At 36.9% G+C, this 16,797-nt stretch overlaps 1 protein-coding gene across 1 annotated transcript in view; it reads left to right on the top strand.

Moving 5' to 3' along the window:
- The window catches only part of LOC110095387, a 21,197-nt gene extending 6,223 nt beyond the window's left edge, over positions 1 to 14,974 (top strand). Inside the window, exons 8-14 of the mRNA XM_020820915.2 lie at positions 3,124 to 3,213; positions 3,394 to 3,468; positions 3,571 to 3,603; positions 8,031 to 8,108; positions 14,207 to 14,272; positions 14,407 to 14,519; positions 14,632 to 14,974. Of these exons, the coding sequence (XP_020676574.1) occupies positions 3,124 to 3,213; positions 3,394 to 3,468; positions 3,571 to 3,603; positions 8,031 to 8,108; positions 14,207 to 14,272; positions 14,407 to 14,519; positions 14,632 to 14,653 (477 nt within the window). The 3' untranslated portion in view covers positions 14,654 to 14,974. The remainder of the gene's footprint in view (positions 1 to 3,123; positions 3,214 to 3,393; positions 3,469 to 3,570; positions 3,604 to 8,030; positions 8,109 to 14,206; positions 14,273 to 14,406; positions 14,520 to 14,631) is intronic.
- The last annotated feature ends 1,823 nt before the right edge of the window (positions 14,975 to 16,797 follow it).

Genomic DNA, 16,797 nt, shown 5'->3' with positions numbered 1-16,797 from the left:
CATGACAAGGGCATCAACCGCCCCTTCATGCTTCACCTTAACCCCCCTTTGAATCTCTTTGGAGTTGAGTGCAACCTTGACTTTGACCAAGCAAGAGTCTCTTTCCCATACAAAAAGGTGTTCACAAAATGCTCAAACCTAGAAGGTAATGAGCTTAGCAAAATAATTGCTTGATCTTCATCCTCAATCTTCACTCCCATGCTTTTCAAATCTAAGATAATCGGATTGAATTCATCCAAGTGCTTAGAATCATCCATTTGCAAGATATACAACTTCTTGAGGTAAAGCCTATTGGCTGGAGAGCTTTGAGACATAGAGATCCTAATTTTTCCTAAATCTCTATAGCCGTTCTTTCATTATCAACCTCCCTTAGAACTTCATCTCTTAGGCACACAAGGATTGCACTATGTGCCATATTAAGCACATCCCTGTGCGATCTTTATTATATTCTTAAGATCTCTTCCTCTGATAGGGCTGCATCAAGACCTTGATGGACTAAAAGAGCTTTCATCTTCAACCTCCATAGACTAAAATTATTTAGAGTTGTGAATTTCTCAATTTCAAGCTTAACCATGGATATCATTCCTTTAAAAATGTTGTTGTCCACAGAAAAACAGTCTAGAAAAGGCTATACACCACATGTTGTCCACAAAAACTGCGGTCACATGCCTTCCACCTGTTGTTTTCAATGAACAACCAAAGAAAAGTCTTCCCCGCCGGTTGCCTCTTCTCCTCCAACCGCTGTCCACAAAGAACAACCCAGAAAAAGTCTTCCCCGCCGGTTGCCTCTTCTCCTCCGCTTGATGTCCACAAAGAACATCACAGGAAAAGTCTTCACCATCAGTTGCCTCTTCTCCTCCCGCTTTCCATGAAGAACAACCCAAGAAAAGTCTTCTCCACCGGTTGCCTCTTCTCCTCCACCTATTGCCCCCAAAGAATAGCCAAGGAAAAGTCTTCCTTGCCGGCTGCCTCTACTCCTCACATGTTGTCCACAAAGAACAGCCCAAGAAAAGTTCCCCGTCGGTTGCCTCTTCTCCTCCATGTGTTGTCCACAAAGAATAGCCTAAGAAAAGTCTTCCCTTCCTGTTGCCTCTTCTCATACTGATGTAAAACGTAAATGTCATTTACTTGCCTAGGTGGCAAGATTAATTAAATCCCAAATCAATTTGGGGAGAGAGAATGGAAATCTGAAATTAAATTTCAGATTAAGTGGAATTGGCGGGATGAATTTGAATTTAAATTCAAATTTAATGGGGAGAATTAAATTGGATGAGAGGGAATTGTGGGAGGCTTAATGAGGGGGGCTATTAATGAGATAGGAGAGAGATTATGCTCAATGAGGGGGTCGGCCAAGCATGGAGGGGAAGAGAGAAGTAATGTTAATTAAGTGGGGCCCATGGAGAGTAAATAAATTAATTAAATATGAATTATAATTTCAGATTTAATTATATCTTAAGTAACTTCCCCAAATAGATTTAATATGAGAGGGAAACGAATTCAAATTTTAAATATCTCTAAATGTCATTAATTGCCTTGCCTTAAGAGGGATTCTTAATTAGGCAATTTATTAAAACACCATGATTTGGAATTCACGAGCTTGGGCAAACGGGGTGGCTGCCCGTGGAGAGCACCAGGCCGGCGGCCCAAGGCCTAGAGGGTGGGCTGGCCGGCGGGAGGAGGCAGCCAGGTGGCCGGCGGCTCAGAGCTAGACGGCGGCAATTGCAAGGGGAGGAAAGAGGGAAAATTCAAGGGATTCAAACGACTACGAATTTACTAACCTCAAATATCTCCCACCCGGATTTCCACAAAAATAACTTCGGCGAACTCTAGAACTCACAAAAAGATCTACAAGCGCTACTTTCTCAAGAACTCACAAAGAGATCTTGGGAATCTCGGAACTCATAAAGAGATCCTTCCACTTCCTCAAGAACTCACAAAGAGATCTTGGGAATCTCAGAACTCACAAAGAGATCCTTCTCCGCTCATGAACTCACTAAGAGATCAAACAAGTAGAATAAAATTTCATTAACAATTCATCATCCTATTACACAAAAAAGGGCATCTATATACAGGCCTAAGAAATTAAAACAAGACACATATGCCTCTAAGGCTTACATAGGACGACCCTCTTAAGTGAAGGTAAAAACGGAAAATTTATAATAAAAATTTAAAAAATTACAAATAAAATATAAGATAACGTGGGACGATGATAGTCGTTGATCTTCAGCTCCTCGGATAGCCATGGACGGTTGGATGTCCGCATCAGGTATACTCCAATGCATCCCATTTGGAATATTTTTTGTAAACATGTCATAACCAATTAAAGAATATGGACTCATTACTCATCCTCTTGATGTAATATTGCTGTTAAAACTATCTTTAATACTAGTCAGTGCTTCATTATACATTTTTATTCCTTAAATACCCATGAATTATCATAGTACTTAATCATATGCCATTACAAGATTCTTTCTATATTCTAACTAGGGGTGAGAGGAATTACTGTAGGTAGAAGAAGCTTCCATTATACAATGACTTCCTTCAATCTCGGGTAGAATGCAAGGACAGCGAATCATCTTTTAGAAGATGAGATATGAAACTAGAGTTTCGGGTTCCCTGAGGGAAGATGGTTGACATATAAGTGAGTTTGATCAAGTTTGGCCGTGGGGCTCAACATAAGAAAAAGGAAGTTTGCTTAAATGCAATTGGTGCAGTGCGACACTGTAGAATGTTGTGGGAAATTGCAGAGTATTGTGTCGTAAATTTGTACTCCAGGCACTAATATATGACAAATTAAAGCACGTTTTTGCAGCTGCTTCATTTTATAAACACATATTACAGATTTTTAGCATTATTGCACTCCTGAATAAGATGGCCTATTATTTTGTTGGATGATGCTTTAATGAGCTTACTTTGATCATGGTATTTCCTTTTCTTCATGGGCCTCTGAATAGAAGGATATATTTTTTTACATTGTTTAATTCAAATGACCTGATTTTTGCAGATGCAACTAACCCTTGTTTTTTTTTCTTCTGGTACTTGGCAATGTTCACCAAATAGGTTTTTGTAATTATGTGAACAATTCAAATGCAACCTCGCTTATATATTCTATCTCTCTCATAGGCAACCAAGAGGCATTTAACACAGCGGATTGAGGGCCTAGATGGAAAATTGGATGAACAGAAATTGATGTCAAAAGATATAAGAGATGAGGTTATGTCCTATCCGACTATTAATCATAATACGAGATTTATATTTACCGCATATCTGAATTTTGGATAGAATCCACTTGTAAACTTATTTTTATTGTGTTGTACTTTTACATATCTTGACTGCTTTTGTTGCAATCTTTCTTTGTACTTTATTCATGATCAATGCTGTTCTTCTAAGCAGGTTACACAGGTTCGTGGAAAGCTTGAGAACATTGGCTTTGACTTGAGCTCTATCCAACAAATTGTTTACAGTATGGTGAGCAATTTTGTTTTTGAAATCATTGTGTGGTTTATTTTCTCAATTTCATATACATTTTCAGTATCAGTTTATATTCCTTTTCTCCTTTTTTTCATGCAGGATGGGAAGATGAATACAATTGAAAGGAAGCAGGTATCTTTTTATACAAACGTTTTTTTTTCAAATCACCAATTGATGACTCACACAACCCCCACTCTTAAAAAGAAGAAAAAGAAAACATGATCATCGTTGCTGTTGAGATAATATATAAAGTATTGCAGTCTGCCAGTCATCTTTATTTTTAAGTTATTTTTCTATAATTATGATTGCAACAAAATATAGTTTTCCCACTCGATTTACTGAATTTGGATTGGCCAAGTTAGGATTATAGCAAGATGCACTTTGTTAAGATGTATGGATGTGGAATGTTTATAATGATAGTTGATGGTATTCATATATCTGAAGGTTGTTTAATTATTATTTTTTCTCTAAAACCTTTACCTTTTTAGAGTTTTTTTTTGAATTCTGACAGTATTTAATTATTTACTTATGCTTGTAAGTTTAAATAAAAAGATGAAGGGGATGGTTGATTATAAATGGATGGGGCTGCTGAAATTATATATTAATATTATGGGCATGAAATACTTCTAAGGTGATTATCGATTAGTAAATACTCACAGTTACTATCTTATATGGTAAACTTATTAGATACATATAAACAACTCTAGTAATGACACCCAAGTGCTTCTGTTTATAATAATATCATTCAAAATCTTGAAGAGATACTAAAAATATCAGTTTTCATTCTCAGTAATTTGTCTCATTCTTAATTTTTTAGTTCTATCACTCTCAAATACATCAGTGAGTTAATTCACCTAGAAGCTTAGCATCAGTTTTATAAAAAGAAACACTTTGTTGTTATATATGTAAGCCTCCTTTAATTTAATTAGGTTTGTTTTAGTAACGTGATCATAAGTATACAGAAAAATTTAGTCAGATTTATTAAAATATACAGTTTCTCCTCACCACCACCACCCTCATCATCATGATAATCAGCATCATTTCTATTATTTTCTTTGTTTTTCTTGTTGTTAATGCTAGATTTGTTAAATCTTTCAAGAGAATTTTAAATTTCTTAGCTTAAATTAGATTTTGTGTTAGCTTTTCTGACTATCACAAAAATTTTCCCATATTATTAATGCTTCTCCTTATTGCTGTACATTTCCAAATGTTTGCACTGTCAATTTTCTTATTTGTTGCTGAACACTCAGTTCATATAACATTCCTGATGTCAATGCTGTTTTATAGAAAATTTCAACTGGCCACCTTAGCACTTTTAACATTCTTCACCTATGATACACAGACACATATATGGTGGCACGGATACAATACAGAACAGATACGAGACATGTTAATCATCAAAAATATAGGACATATACATGGGTTATATGATAGTGTATAAAAATTAAATAAGTTGAATATTAAGAATAATTGAGAAATAATATGTCATTTAATAAGGATATATGCTTAAAATTATTAAACATAGGATGTCCTGTCAGACATCGAGAGAGGAGACGACAATGTTGTCGAGAGTCGGGCATTAATGTTGTGCAATGGGCATTGGGCTTTGATGTTGAGACAACATCGACCCTTGATGTCGATACAACATCTTCCCTTGATGACGAGATGACCTCGGTCGTCGATGTTTAGATGAGTTGGACAAAGATGGGTCGTCGAGACTATGAGGGGCTTATTTTTTTTTTTTAAATAGCGGGGGTGTGATTATTGGTGTAGAAATTGGTGGCGTTGAGAGTTAACGTCAAGATATCTTCATACTTTAATGTTAATATGGTTGTTTTGACAACATCAGAGAGATGACATCGTGTGTTGTTATAAAACCCTAGTTGTAAACCATTAAAGAGAAATGAAAATGGTAATGTTTGGGGAATGAGATATTGAGTACAGACGATTGATTTGAGAATATAGAGAGAAAATAAGAAATATAGTTTTATTTTTAATAAATAAAAATTTGAACTAAAAGAAATTACATTTTAAAATAAAATTCATAAAATATTTAAGACGTGTATTCAATTTTGTTTTAATTATTTTTTAATCAGAAACATCTTTTGCGTGTCCGATACATATTAGAGGAGTATCTGATGCGTGTTGTGTTTAATATGTGACGTGACATTGCATACCTCTTTCAGGAGAAGTGTCGGTGCATCATAGTTCTTCATGGTTTGATTTTTTTTTTAAACCCCATAAAAAGATATTTCATTAAAATAAAAGAGGGGAACAAAAAAGTACAAACAGGAAAAAAAATCTACTAAGCCTCCTCCCTAATACAAAAGAGAAGACAGATAAAGAAATTTAAAGAAAAAACAACCAAAAAAAGAAAAGAGCAAAGAGAAAAAAAACCCCTCTTTTGAAAAAGAGAGATCCCCCATGGTATTGTAGAAGACAATATACCCAAGAAGACCTCAATAATGATCATTTGAGAGGCTCAAATCCTTGTCCAAGATCTCATCAGTTGCTTTTTTCCTCTTACGAGGGGCAATGGTGATAGGCCCCAGCTGCTGCAGTTCCTTCCGAAAGACTCTAGGTTTTTCTTTGAGAGGTTCAATACTTCAATCTGCTGTTGAGATTTTTGAGCAGTAAAGACAATAGGCTATGGGTTGGAATTTGGAATGGGGCTCCTCATTTCATGACCATTAGAAGGGTTTACGGGAAGATGGCTTTTCTGCTTTGGCATTCACCTTCTAGTGACGATATTCCAAGATCCCAATTGGCCTGAAGGTTGGGAAGATGTAGAATCAAAAGGCTGAGTATGCATAGGAGAAACAAGATTATGTAAATCCAAAGCAGAAGATTGAAGAGTGTTGTCAACAGGCCGCAGCTTAGTCTTGTAAGGGCAAGCCTCCATTTTATGACCAATAATTCCACAATGGAAATAAAGATGAGAGAGTTTCTGTGTAAGATCAATACAGACACACACTCTAGCAAAAGAACTTTGACCCCAAGCGGATGATTGCTCATCCATCCAAAGAGGTTCTCCAATCATAGCAGCCATATGAGCAATATTGGAAGGATCCCAATACAATACATTAGAGGAAGCCAAGGAAACTGGACCCAAATAGGCGAGCGAACCCCTTCATATCCTCAAGAGAAAAGGAACATGACCACCGATCAAGGCCAATTATGCTTCCGGCCACAATCCAAGGACCACCCCTAAGGATGATTATTATATCACGAGCTTCGGTGCTTTGAAAAATACAAATAAAGCAATTTGGAGCAATGATGATTAATTGAAACTCCCCAACATGAGACAATTGCCTTGATAGTTCACCTTGGAGCCAAGCAAAGGAGATCCGCTTTCCAGGAAGTTTCCCAACTAGAGCACATTCCAATTTAGAGATATTCTCTCGAACTTTGTCAAGGTTAAGGCTCAAGGAAATACTATCCTCATCAAACACCTCGTCTGTGGATCTTGTCTAAAGGAGTGTAAGAAGGCTTCCTCCAAGCAAAATGACTTGGACTTTGATCACCAAACTCCCTAGACTGTTTTGGTGAATTCTGTTTGCTGGAAAGGGGTTGAAATTCTGCACCAATTGCTTCCAAGTTAAGAGGACTAGGCGTAGAAGCATTAACACAAATAGTTGGAATGTAATTTTCAGTTACTAGAGGATATTGAGCTGCAACAATGGGGGATTTTACCCTATAGGAATCCAACGTCTTTCCAAACTATTCACACATTTTAAACCAGAATCTACCATACGATCATACACTGAAATATCATTCACGACATCCACACACGGGATGTTCGAATCAAGGAAACCAACCTGATGTAAGCTATCCGACAGAAGCTCACGGACAGGAGAAAAGCTCCGAACAGACCACAGTGACGGCTCACGAGGTAAGCCAAGGCAATCCGACTCCATGAGCTCCGACCTAATCACTTGGACGGAAGAATCCAGGTCCTGACGAATGCTAGAAAAGTTTTGATCGGACCCCATATCTGGCTCGCGGAAATAGTTATCATCCAACGAAAGCTGCTTGTGATCAGAGAGCAGCTGAAAGCTTGGAATCAGCATCATGGGCGACCATCAAAACCTGCTTGCAAGCCTCAAAACCTTTGCCTTCCTAAACCTTCCAATAGTTGCCTTCCTTAGAAGCCTTCCTACCATCACTACCCCCACCGGAGTGGAGAGAAGACCATCTACTGTTCCTACCAGCCATCGTTGCTATCGGGAAGAAGAGGCGCAGTCATGGTGGCATGACACTTCATGTGACAACTTCATTGTTGAAATGACGAATCATAAGGCTTGATGTTTATTTATTAATTTTGAAATTACTGAAGCCTGTATTGTTAAGCGGCCTAATATTTTTCTTTTAATTAGTAAAGAATTGTTGGATCTTGTACATTTGACCGAACCTTACTAGTTTAATGAGTTGTGATTACCTGTATGGTAACCACATTACTTCAAATAGACATCTAGTGATTACTAAGAAGTTTCTCCTAACTACAATCATTCATATTAATATATTATTGCGCCATCCTTACTCATGCATTTCGTCAACAGGCCTTTCTATGTGCTGGTATTCATCACCTCTGTAACACTTTTCCTGATAAAGAGGGGAAACTGCTCGAGTTTTTGCAGGTTTGTTTTCTAGTTCTCCATCTGTGCTCTGCACTCCACTTTGGCCCAACTATGTTTTGGTGTTGTTTTACTATTGTCTAACTCGTTACTCTTTTTTATGTCAATTTTTTCTCAAAGAACAAATTAATATATGTTTAATATTTATTTGATCTTCGTTTAACGTTAGATTTACAGCAATTTGACTGTTAAGTTTAGGTTGCTGTCTCAAACCTCTAATTAGAACATCATAGCACTTTGTCTTGGATTGAATGGTCCCTTGTGGACTTGCTCCTTCCTTTTTAAATCTAGGCGACAGGGGCGGAACCAGCTTCAATTTTGAGGGGGGGCAATACAATATAAAAATAATTAAAATAGTTTTTTAGGGGGGGCAAAAGTAATTTTTTAGGAGGGGCAAAAAAATTTTCTCTATATATAAAAAAAAATTTCTCTTATAAAAAAACAAAAAAAAAAAAAATTTGAGGGGGGGCAATTGCCCCCCCTAAGCACAACATGGTTCCGCCTCTGCTAGGCGATAATGTGAGTTTTGTTTTCAAAATTTGCAGTATACTCTGTTGTTTTTCTCAATAATCCAACTTTTTTGATGTGTAATTGATTGTGTTCATGAATGAAATAACATAGCACTAATTTTATGAATCTTAATGGATAGTTAGATCACTACAAGATTCTCAGTAAATTTAATCTCAATGCCTGCCTGTTTAGTGTGCTAGTAGTTTATCAGGAGCTAAAGAGTCAATTTTTGTTCTTTTGATTTTGTGTAAATTTAGCCTCTTCCCTTGCAGATCAAGACTAGATACTCGTTTGTTTGTTAAGGTGTTTTCCCCTTCTATTTCTTTCATGCATGGTAGTTTAAGAAGCTTGAATCTGAAAACTTATATAACTTGTTGGACGGATAAAAAAATTATGTAGCAAAAATTGTTATGCTATTGTCAACACATTGAACTTGTATATTGGACTTGTGCAGTATGGGTGACTTATTCCTAATCAGCTAATGATTGTTAGACACTAACCATGACTCTTCCATAAGGCAGTCCATGCTATGATGAACACTTAATGCTTCATTGTTGGTTTATACTCGGTCAAAAATTCCTAAATTTAAAATATTTGAGTCTTTGTAGTCATCAAAGATGTTGGCAGTGATAAGGATGGTTGATGTTTTGAAGCGCTGCTGCATTTAACATTTTTTTTTGAGTGATTCATTCTTTTAAAGAGAAACAGATTTTTACTTTCTCATTTGAAATATAGTTTCAAATGGAAAGTAAAATTCATTTATATTAAAGAGCCACCTATAAAAATAGAGGAATATGTTAGGCCGGCCCAGGAGGGGTTGGCTGGACCGGTCCAACCAGGACCGGTCCAAGTTTATTCCAGGCGAAGGCCTGGCTGGGTGGAAAAAACAAGAGGGGCGGAAGCCCCTGTGGGCCCCACTTGGGGTTAAATCGATTTTGAGAGGGAAATTTTTGAATGAAGGGCTGTTTGAGGTATTTTGTAATTTTCCTTTGTCTTTAATTAGGAGTTATGGTGAGAGTTTGGCTCTCATCTTGAATTTGAATTTTATTTGAGATATAGGGTTTGTTCTTGGCTCTTGGCATTGCCGGAGATTGTGGAGAGTTTTTCCTTCCTCTCGAATTGAAGGAAAATTGTATCTTGCAAGTGCTTTTCATCTATAAGTGGAATATAAGTGTTTGCTTTGATTTCCTGCGGATATCTCTCAATTTTCTCTCAGATTTCTTACTGTTTTGGGTTGTTTTCTGCTGTGGACAGCAGTTGTCTTTGTTTAGATACTTGATTTGGGTTAGGTTTACTTGTGCATACAAGTATTTCCTATCAAATTGGTATCAAAGCATCGATTGGGGACCTTAGGCGGCTGAAATCCCTATTTTTTAGCGAGCTTTCGGCTTCCGGAAGGTGTTTTTTTTTTTTAGATCCGTTGGGAAGAACGATGGTCGGAAAGAAGGTTCAAGTCTTGGAAGGCGAAGTCGGACAATTGAAATCCGATTTCGAGGGAAGATTCTTTGACTTTCAAAATCAAATCACGTACAACATTGAAAGGTTGGAGGGGAAGTTCACCGTGATGGAAGAAATGATGAAGAAATTACTTGAAATGAAGACCAATCCGGCGGCATCGGAAGTAAGAGAGACAACCAACGGCCATGGCATGGGAGGAAATCCGAACCCTTTGCGGGGGAGGAGAAATTTGGAGGTGGAGATCCTAGAGGGAGAGAACGGTGGAGATCCTATAACTTATTTCAGCCAGGTGCTATCGAATAGGGCACGGTTGAAGTCAGTGTACGAGAGAGAACTGATGGCCATCGTCTTTGCCATTCAGAAGTGGCGCCCTTACCTGTTGGGTAGACATTTCATTGTTCGTAGGGTCAGCGGAGCCTGAAATTCTTGCTGGAGCAAAGGATGGTGACTGAGGAACAGCAGAGGTGGTTATCAAAACTGTTGAGCTACGATTTTGAGATTCAGTATCGACCAGGGGTGAAAAACAAGGCGGCTGACGCCTTATCCAGGTGTGTGGGGGAGTTTTAGGAGTTGACAGTTTCAGTACCCCTGATGGTTGACTGGGGGCCATTAAGGAAGAAAGCTAGCGGGATAAAGAGTTGGGAAAGATCAGGGAAGACCTGAAGAAAGACAAGAGTAGCCATCCGGATTATTGTATTGAGGGAGAGAGACTATTATATCAAGGGAGGTTTGTGATGCCACGAACTTCCATAGATATCCCCCACTTGTTGCAGGAGTTCCATGGCAATGCTGTTGGAGGCCATTCAGGAGTTCAGAAGACGTATAGGAGGCTAGCAACGAAGCTCTATTGGAAGGTATGCATAAAGATGTGGATGAGCTGGTGGCAAGGTGTGAGGTGTGCCAAATAAATAAATACATGGTGATGACACCAGGAGGGCTACTCCAACCCTTGGAACTTCCAAACAGAGTTTGAGAGGAAGTGTCCATGGATTTCATTGACGGCCTACCTCACTCAGAGGGATTCACAATCATTTTGGTAGTGGTGGACCGCCTCAGTAAGTATGCACATTTCGTCCTTCTGCAACACCCGTACACCGTGGTCTCAGTGGAAGCAACATTTATTAGAGAGGTGGTGAGATTACACGGATTCCCTTGTTCAATTGTGTCAGATAGAGACAGTGTTCCTTAGTTAGTTTTGGAAGGAACTCTTCAGAATGCAGGGCACTGCTCTCAAGAGGAGTACCGCCTACCATCCACAGACAGACGGATAGACAGAGGTGGTAAATCGGAATTTGGAGACCTATTTGTGGTGTTTTGCTTCGGAAACACCACGTAAGTGGGCAAAATGGTTACCATGGGTAGAGTATTGATATAATATTTCGTATCATTCTGCATCCCAAATGACCCCTTTTAAGGTACTCTATGGAAGAGACCCCCCATATTTAGTGCATTATGGGTGGGGAAACATGCTGATCTTTTCAGTTGAGCAGTATCTAGAGGAAAGAGACCAGATGTTGGAGGAGTTAAAGAAACATCTAGGAAGTGCACAATAAATTATGAAGAAGCGAGCCGATACACACAAGAGAGATATACAATATGAAGTGGGGGAGGTGTTCTTGAAGCTAAGACCCTACAGGCAGAAATCAGTAGCTAACAGAACAAATGAAAAGCTGGCACCGAGGTATTTTGGTCCCTATGAAGTCTTGGGGAAGATTGGAGTAGTGGCGTATCGTCTGAAGTTACCCTCCTTCGCTACTATACACCCGGTGTTCCATGTATCACAGCTGAGGAGAGCACTAGGGGAACAGGTAGCTATTGAACTACCAGCATCTTTGACAGAGGATTTGGAGGTGGTCATGGAACCCATGCAGCTGGAAGGGGTGAGGTTTGATAAAAAGGGAAACAAGGAGGTGTTGAATAAATGAAAGGATCTTCCCAAATACGAAGCCACCTGGGAGCCATATGAAATTGTGAAGCAACAGTTCCCCGACTTTTACCTTGAGGACAATGTGAGTTTTTGGGAGGGGAGTACTGTTAGGCCGGCCCAGGAGGGGCCAGCTGGATCGGTCCAACCAGGACCGGTCCAAGTTTATTCCAGGCGGAGGCCTGGCTGGGCGGAAAAAACAAGAGGGGTGGAAGCCCCTGTGGGCCCCACTTGGGGTTAAATCGATTTTGAGAGGGAAATTTTTGAATGAAGGGCTGTTTTAGGTATTTTGTAATTTTCCTTTGTCTTTAATTAGGATTTATGGTGAGAGTTTGGCTCTCATCTTGAATTTGAATTTTATTTGAGATCTAGGGTTTGTTCTTGGCTCTTGGCATTGCTGGAGATAGTGGAGAGTTTTTCCTTCCTTTCGAATTGAAGGAAAATTGTATCTTGCAAGCGCTTTTCATCTATTAGTGGAATATAAGTGTTTGCTTTGATTTCCTTTGGATATCTCTCAATTTTCTCTCAGATTTCTCACTGTTTTGGGCTGTTTTCTGCTGTGGACAGCAGTTGTCTTTGTTTAGATACTTGATTTGGGTTAGGTTTACTTGTGCATACAAGTATTTCCTATCAGGATATTTATAGAAAGCTATCTGTAATTGGGGTTTTTTAATGAGAAAAGACGATATTTTATTTTGTAAACAAGGATATCTGACTCACGTTATGCCCATAATTTCTCAAAAACTTGTTAGCACTTCTACCAGAATTTCGTCTGATACCATAATTATATTATTAGGATTTATAACCCAACCTGATAAAAAACCATACCAAGTTTCATAACAAACCTTAGTAACAGTACTACGGTATCATAACATGAGTTTAAAAGATTTTGACATAAGATTCGGGCTAATTGTCTTCGTTTGAAAAATATTGTAAATTACTGTCCTTGTTTACTAAGTTTTAAAATTGTTTTCCTTTCATAGAAGGCCAAACTATAGGGAGTTGTAAACAAATCACCCATACAAATTTTACTTAACCTGAGACTTTGCCTAAATATATTTATTCATGATTGCTACTGTTTTTGCAAGAACTGAAGCCTGTTTTCTAAACTTCCATTGTCTGTTTATTATTCTAAAATATCATGGTTAGAACACTATGTTTGTAGAGATCTACTCACAAGCAAAAAAAAAAAAAAAAAAAAAAAAAAAAAAAAAAAAAAAAAAAAAAAAAAAAAAAAAAAAAAAAAGAAAAAAAAAAAGAAAAAAAAGAAGAAAAGATAATTGACCAAGGATATTTACACATTGATAAAATGAGGGAAGTAACGAGAAGTAATACTTTATAACTTATTGTTCTCCATCAGTGACGTAGCTCTTTTTTAGCAGCAACTTTCCACTATTTTGTTGGTGGTTGATCAATACAATTGCTTGGCTTGTGGAAATCATTTTTAGTAACTAAACACCGAAATATTCATAATCACAGCCTTGAACAGGTTCGTCAAGCATGAATGAAATTCCCATGACGAAGATTCCAACGTCATCTCCATATAGGATCATCTTATGCTTAAAATCAAAGTTGCTATGATGTAATCAATAAACTATTCAGTGCCTCGATACACCAATAGAAAATGGTTGAATCCACCAAGATAGACTTCTAAACTTCACATCTAGTACAAGCCAACGAAATCCTTAGTTAATTTATGTCAAAATGCTTCATAATCAGCTGGGTCTGTTTATACAGTTCCTTTCAGACTGGAGTAGAAGAAATAAAAGAAGAATGTGAACATCTATTCCATGAAATTCAGGAGAAACATGGCTATGCACCTCCAATGACTTGAATAAACTAGTGAATACTGCATTGGAATTCTTTTTAGCAGTAAAACTGTTATTGATTCATGATTATCCTTACGTAGGATTATTAGTGCTTTTTTTGTCTTATGCTATTGGATGGAGCTATAAATTTAAATTGTATCATATCCTGTTTTCTGGCTTGATGTCCTACAATTTAGTTGATTGTTAGTTATGCCAAGTTTTCATCATGAGGATGACAGTTTCCCCTATACCAGCAGCTTTTGGAACGGTGTATTCAGTCATTTCTAGTGTCAATATCGTTTATGTTTGTTTTATCCCTGCATTTTCTCTTTTAGAAGCGCTTTCATCCTGTTGCTAACTTTAAGCTTCTGTTTATCCTGTTTAACACCAACACAATGCAGGAAGGTCCAAAGCTGATCAGTAACATGCGTGGTTGCATAGGATCCGCAGAATCTGCAAATTCAAAGGTTTATTTTCCTGGAATATCTTTGCTTTCAGCACATGTATTTTAGTATAAGTTGGTGTATCTTGAAACTTTGTTATATACTGTTATATTATGGTGGTTTCTGTTATGTGACAGTCTATTTCTTACCTTTATTAGGGCCTGAAACACATTGTACAAGCTCTGGAATCAGGAAATCTTGACAACGCCAATTTGGAAGGATTATTGCCAAATGATACATATTCATTGGAGGCTGGGAAGGGTTTATCAAGGTTTGAACTTACCTCGTAGTTATAGCTTTACAGTTTCCAGCGTCCATCCTCATGTACGGACTTCGTTATTGCTGAGCAAATAATTAATTGTACTCAAATCATTGTTTTCCAGGACTGCTTCGATCAACTGCTGATTTCTTTGTTCAGTTAAATTTCTGGTATGAAGCCAAACTAAAAGTAAAAAAGGATTGTTATATAGTCGAGCAAGGACTTCTACTCTCCCGAATAAAAGACATGGACCGAGAATGCCCCAAACTATAACTATGTATGGCTTTGTAACTAAGTTCATTTTGTTGTTTGAGGATATATATATATATATATACTCGTATATATATACTCGTATTTCCTCGTCCCCAAAAATAGTATAGTTTCTACAGATTACGAACGCGAGCATGCTGGCCATGGTATCATGCACTCCTGCCATCCTTATAAAATTAGGCCTTTATCCTTATGCATGTTGTGGAACTGAACTATCTCTTCTATTTTTCTCTTCATTTTAAATCTCTTGAGATATCAGTTTGCTATCTTGTATTGTTTTACTGTTCTTCTATCGTTCTCGGGTGTCGGCTGGTGTTGCATTCCAACGTATCTGCTCCATTGCTGTTTTCTGACCGGGATTCCTATGGCTGTTAAGTTTAAGAAAAACCAAGGTATCAAAGAGAAATATAAGAGGCGAGATTGCATTGTTAGGTTATAATTATGACGTGCAGATTCAAATCTAGCTCCGGTTTGTTTGATATATAGAATAATGAAATTTTTGTTTCTGAAATGATAATATTTGCTTATATTAACCACTATACATCTGGTGTTAATTAATGAGATTTGCAGAAAGTTTCGTAATTGTTGAAGCCTTAGAATGAAGCATGTCAACGGGAAGTGATGGCAAAACTTAGCCACAGATTTGGTCCAAATCATGTTTGGCTAAGCGAACTAGCAATAATGCATTTCGATTTGATCATACTGTACGTGGATGAATTGAACTCAACCAAGTGTAGCCTGTTGTCCTGGTGCACTTTTTTTGCTTTAACAAACTGGTTATGCAGGTTGGTTTCACGGGCCGATTAGGATATGACTTGATAAATGACAAGTTGGGTTTGATAAGCAAGTGAGTTGTGTCAGGTAGTTCGACACATCTTGTCAATTCATGAGTTGGTGATTTTAAAATATATTAGAAGTTATAGGATGAAATATAGTGGAACTAAAAATATTAAAAAAATAATTTTCTTTATTTTAATTTTAATTTTAACATTAGCATTATTAGGTTTGAAGGCCTAGATAAGAGAAGTGGAGAGTTGTGTTATGTAGTTGATAATACTCATAAAATTTGAAGAAAAATATTAACATAAATTTTTTAGTATATTGTGTTAATGTTAGGGCATATTTTGGAAATGATGCACAATATAGTTTGAATATAATAAGAAGTGTGTAAGAGACATTGCATTGGTGCTCGGGTTTAAATAGGTAAGGGTTCTCAAATAATGTTAGTAGAGAGATAAAGGGTTTAAAAATATTTTATGATGGTTATAGGTTTGGAGGATTAATGAAGGAGGTAAGATTATATTAGGTTTTGCTCTAGTTTATGATTTTGTAATTATTAGTGGAACTAAAAATATTTAAAAAATAATTCTTTTTTTATTATAATTTTAACATTGTCATTACTAGGTTTCATGTCCTAGATAAGAAAAGTGGAGGGTTGTAGTCGATAATTCTCATAAAACTTGATGAAAAATATTAATATGAATATTTTAGTATATTGTGTTAATGTTAGGGTGTTTTTTAAAAGTGATGCACTTTAAGGTCTAAATACAACGAGAAGTGTGTAAGAGATGTTGCATTGATGCATCGGTGTAGTGTTAAATAGGTAAGGATTCCCACACCATTTTAGTAGAGAGGTAGAGGATTTAAAAAAATATTTTATGATGGTTATGGGTTTTGAGCGATTAATGAAGGTGGTAAGACTATATTAGGTTTTGCTCTAGCTTATGATTTTGTAATTATTAATACCTTATTTATAAAAAGAGATGAATATTTCGTCATTTATAAGAATGGATATAATAAAATTGAAATTGATTATTTTCTTATAAGAAAAAATAGATTATTTAAGATTGTAAAGTTTGGAGTGAAAGTTTATGTACTCAACATCGTTTATTAGTTTTAGGCTTTAAGATGGAGGGACAATATGAAAAATATAGTAAAATGTTATTCTAAGATTAGATGGGGGTGTTTAAAGAATATTAATAAAAATATTTTCAAAGTAAAATTTGATATATTTAGATTT

The sequence above is a fragment of the Dendrobium catenatum genome, unplaced genomic scaffold (genome assembly GCF_001605985.2).
Source record: "Dendrobium catenatum unplaced genomic scaffold, ASM160598v2 fragScaff_scaffold_911, whole genome shotgun sequence".
Lineage (NCBI taxonomy): Eukaryota > Viridiplantae > Streptophyta > Magnoliopsida > Asparagales > Orchidaceae > Dendrobium > Dendrobium catenatum.
This window is presented reverse-complemented; position numbering and strand designations above follow the sequence as displayed.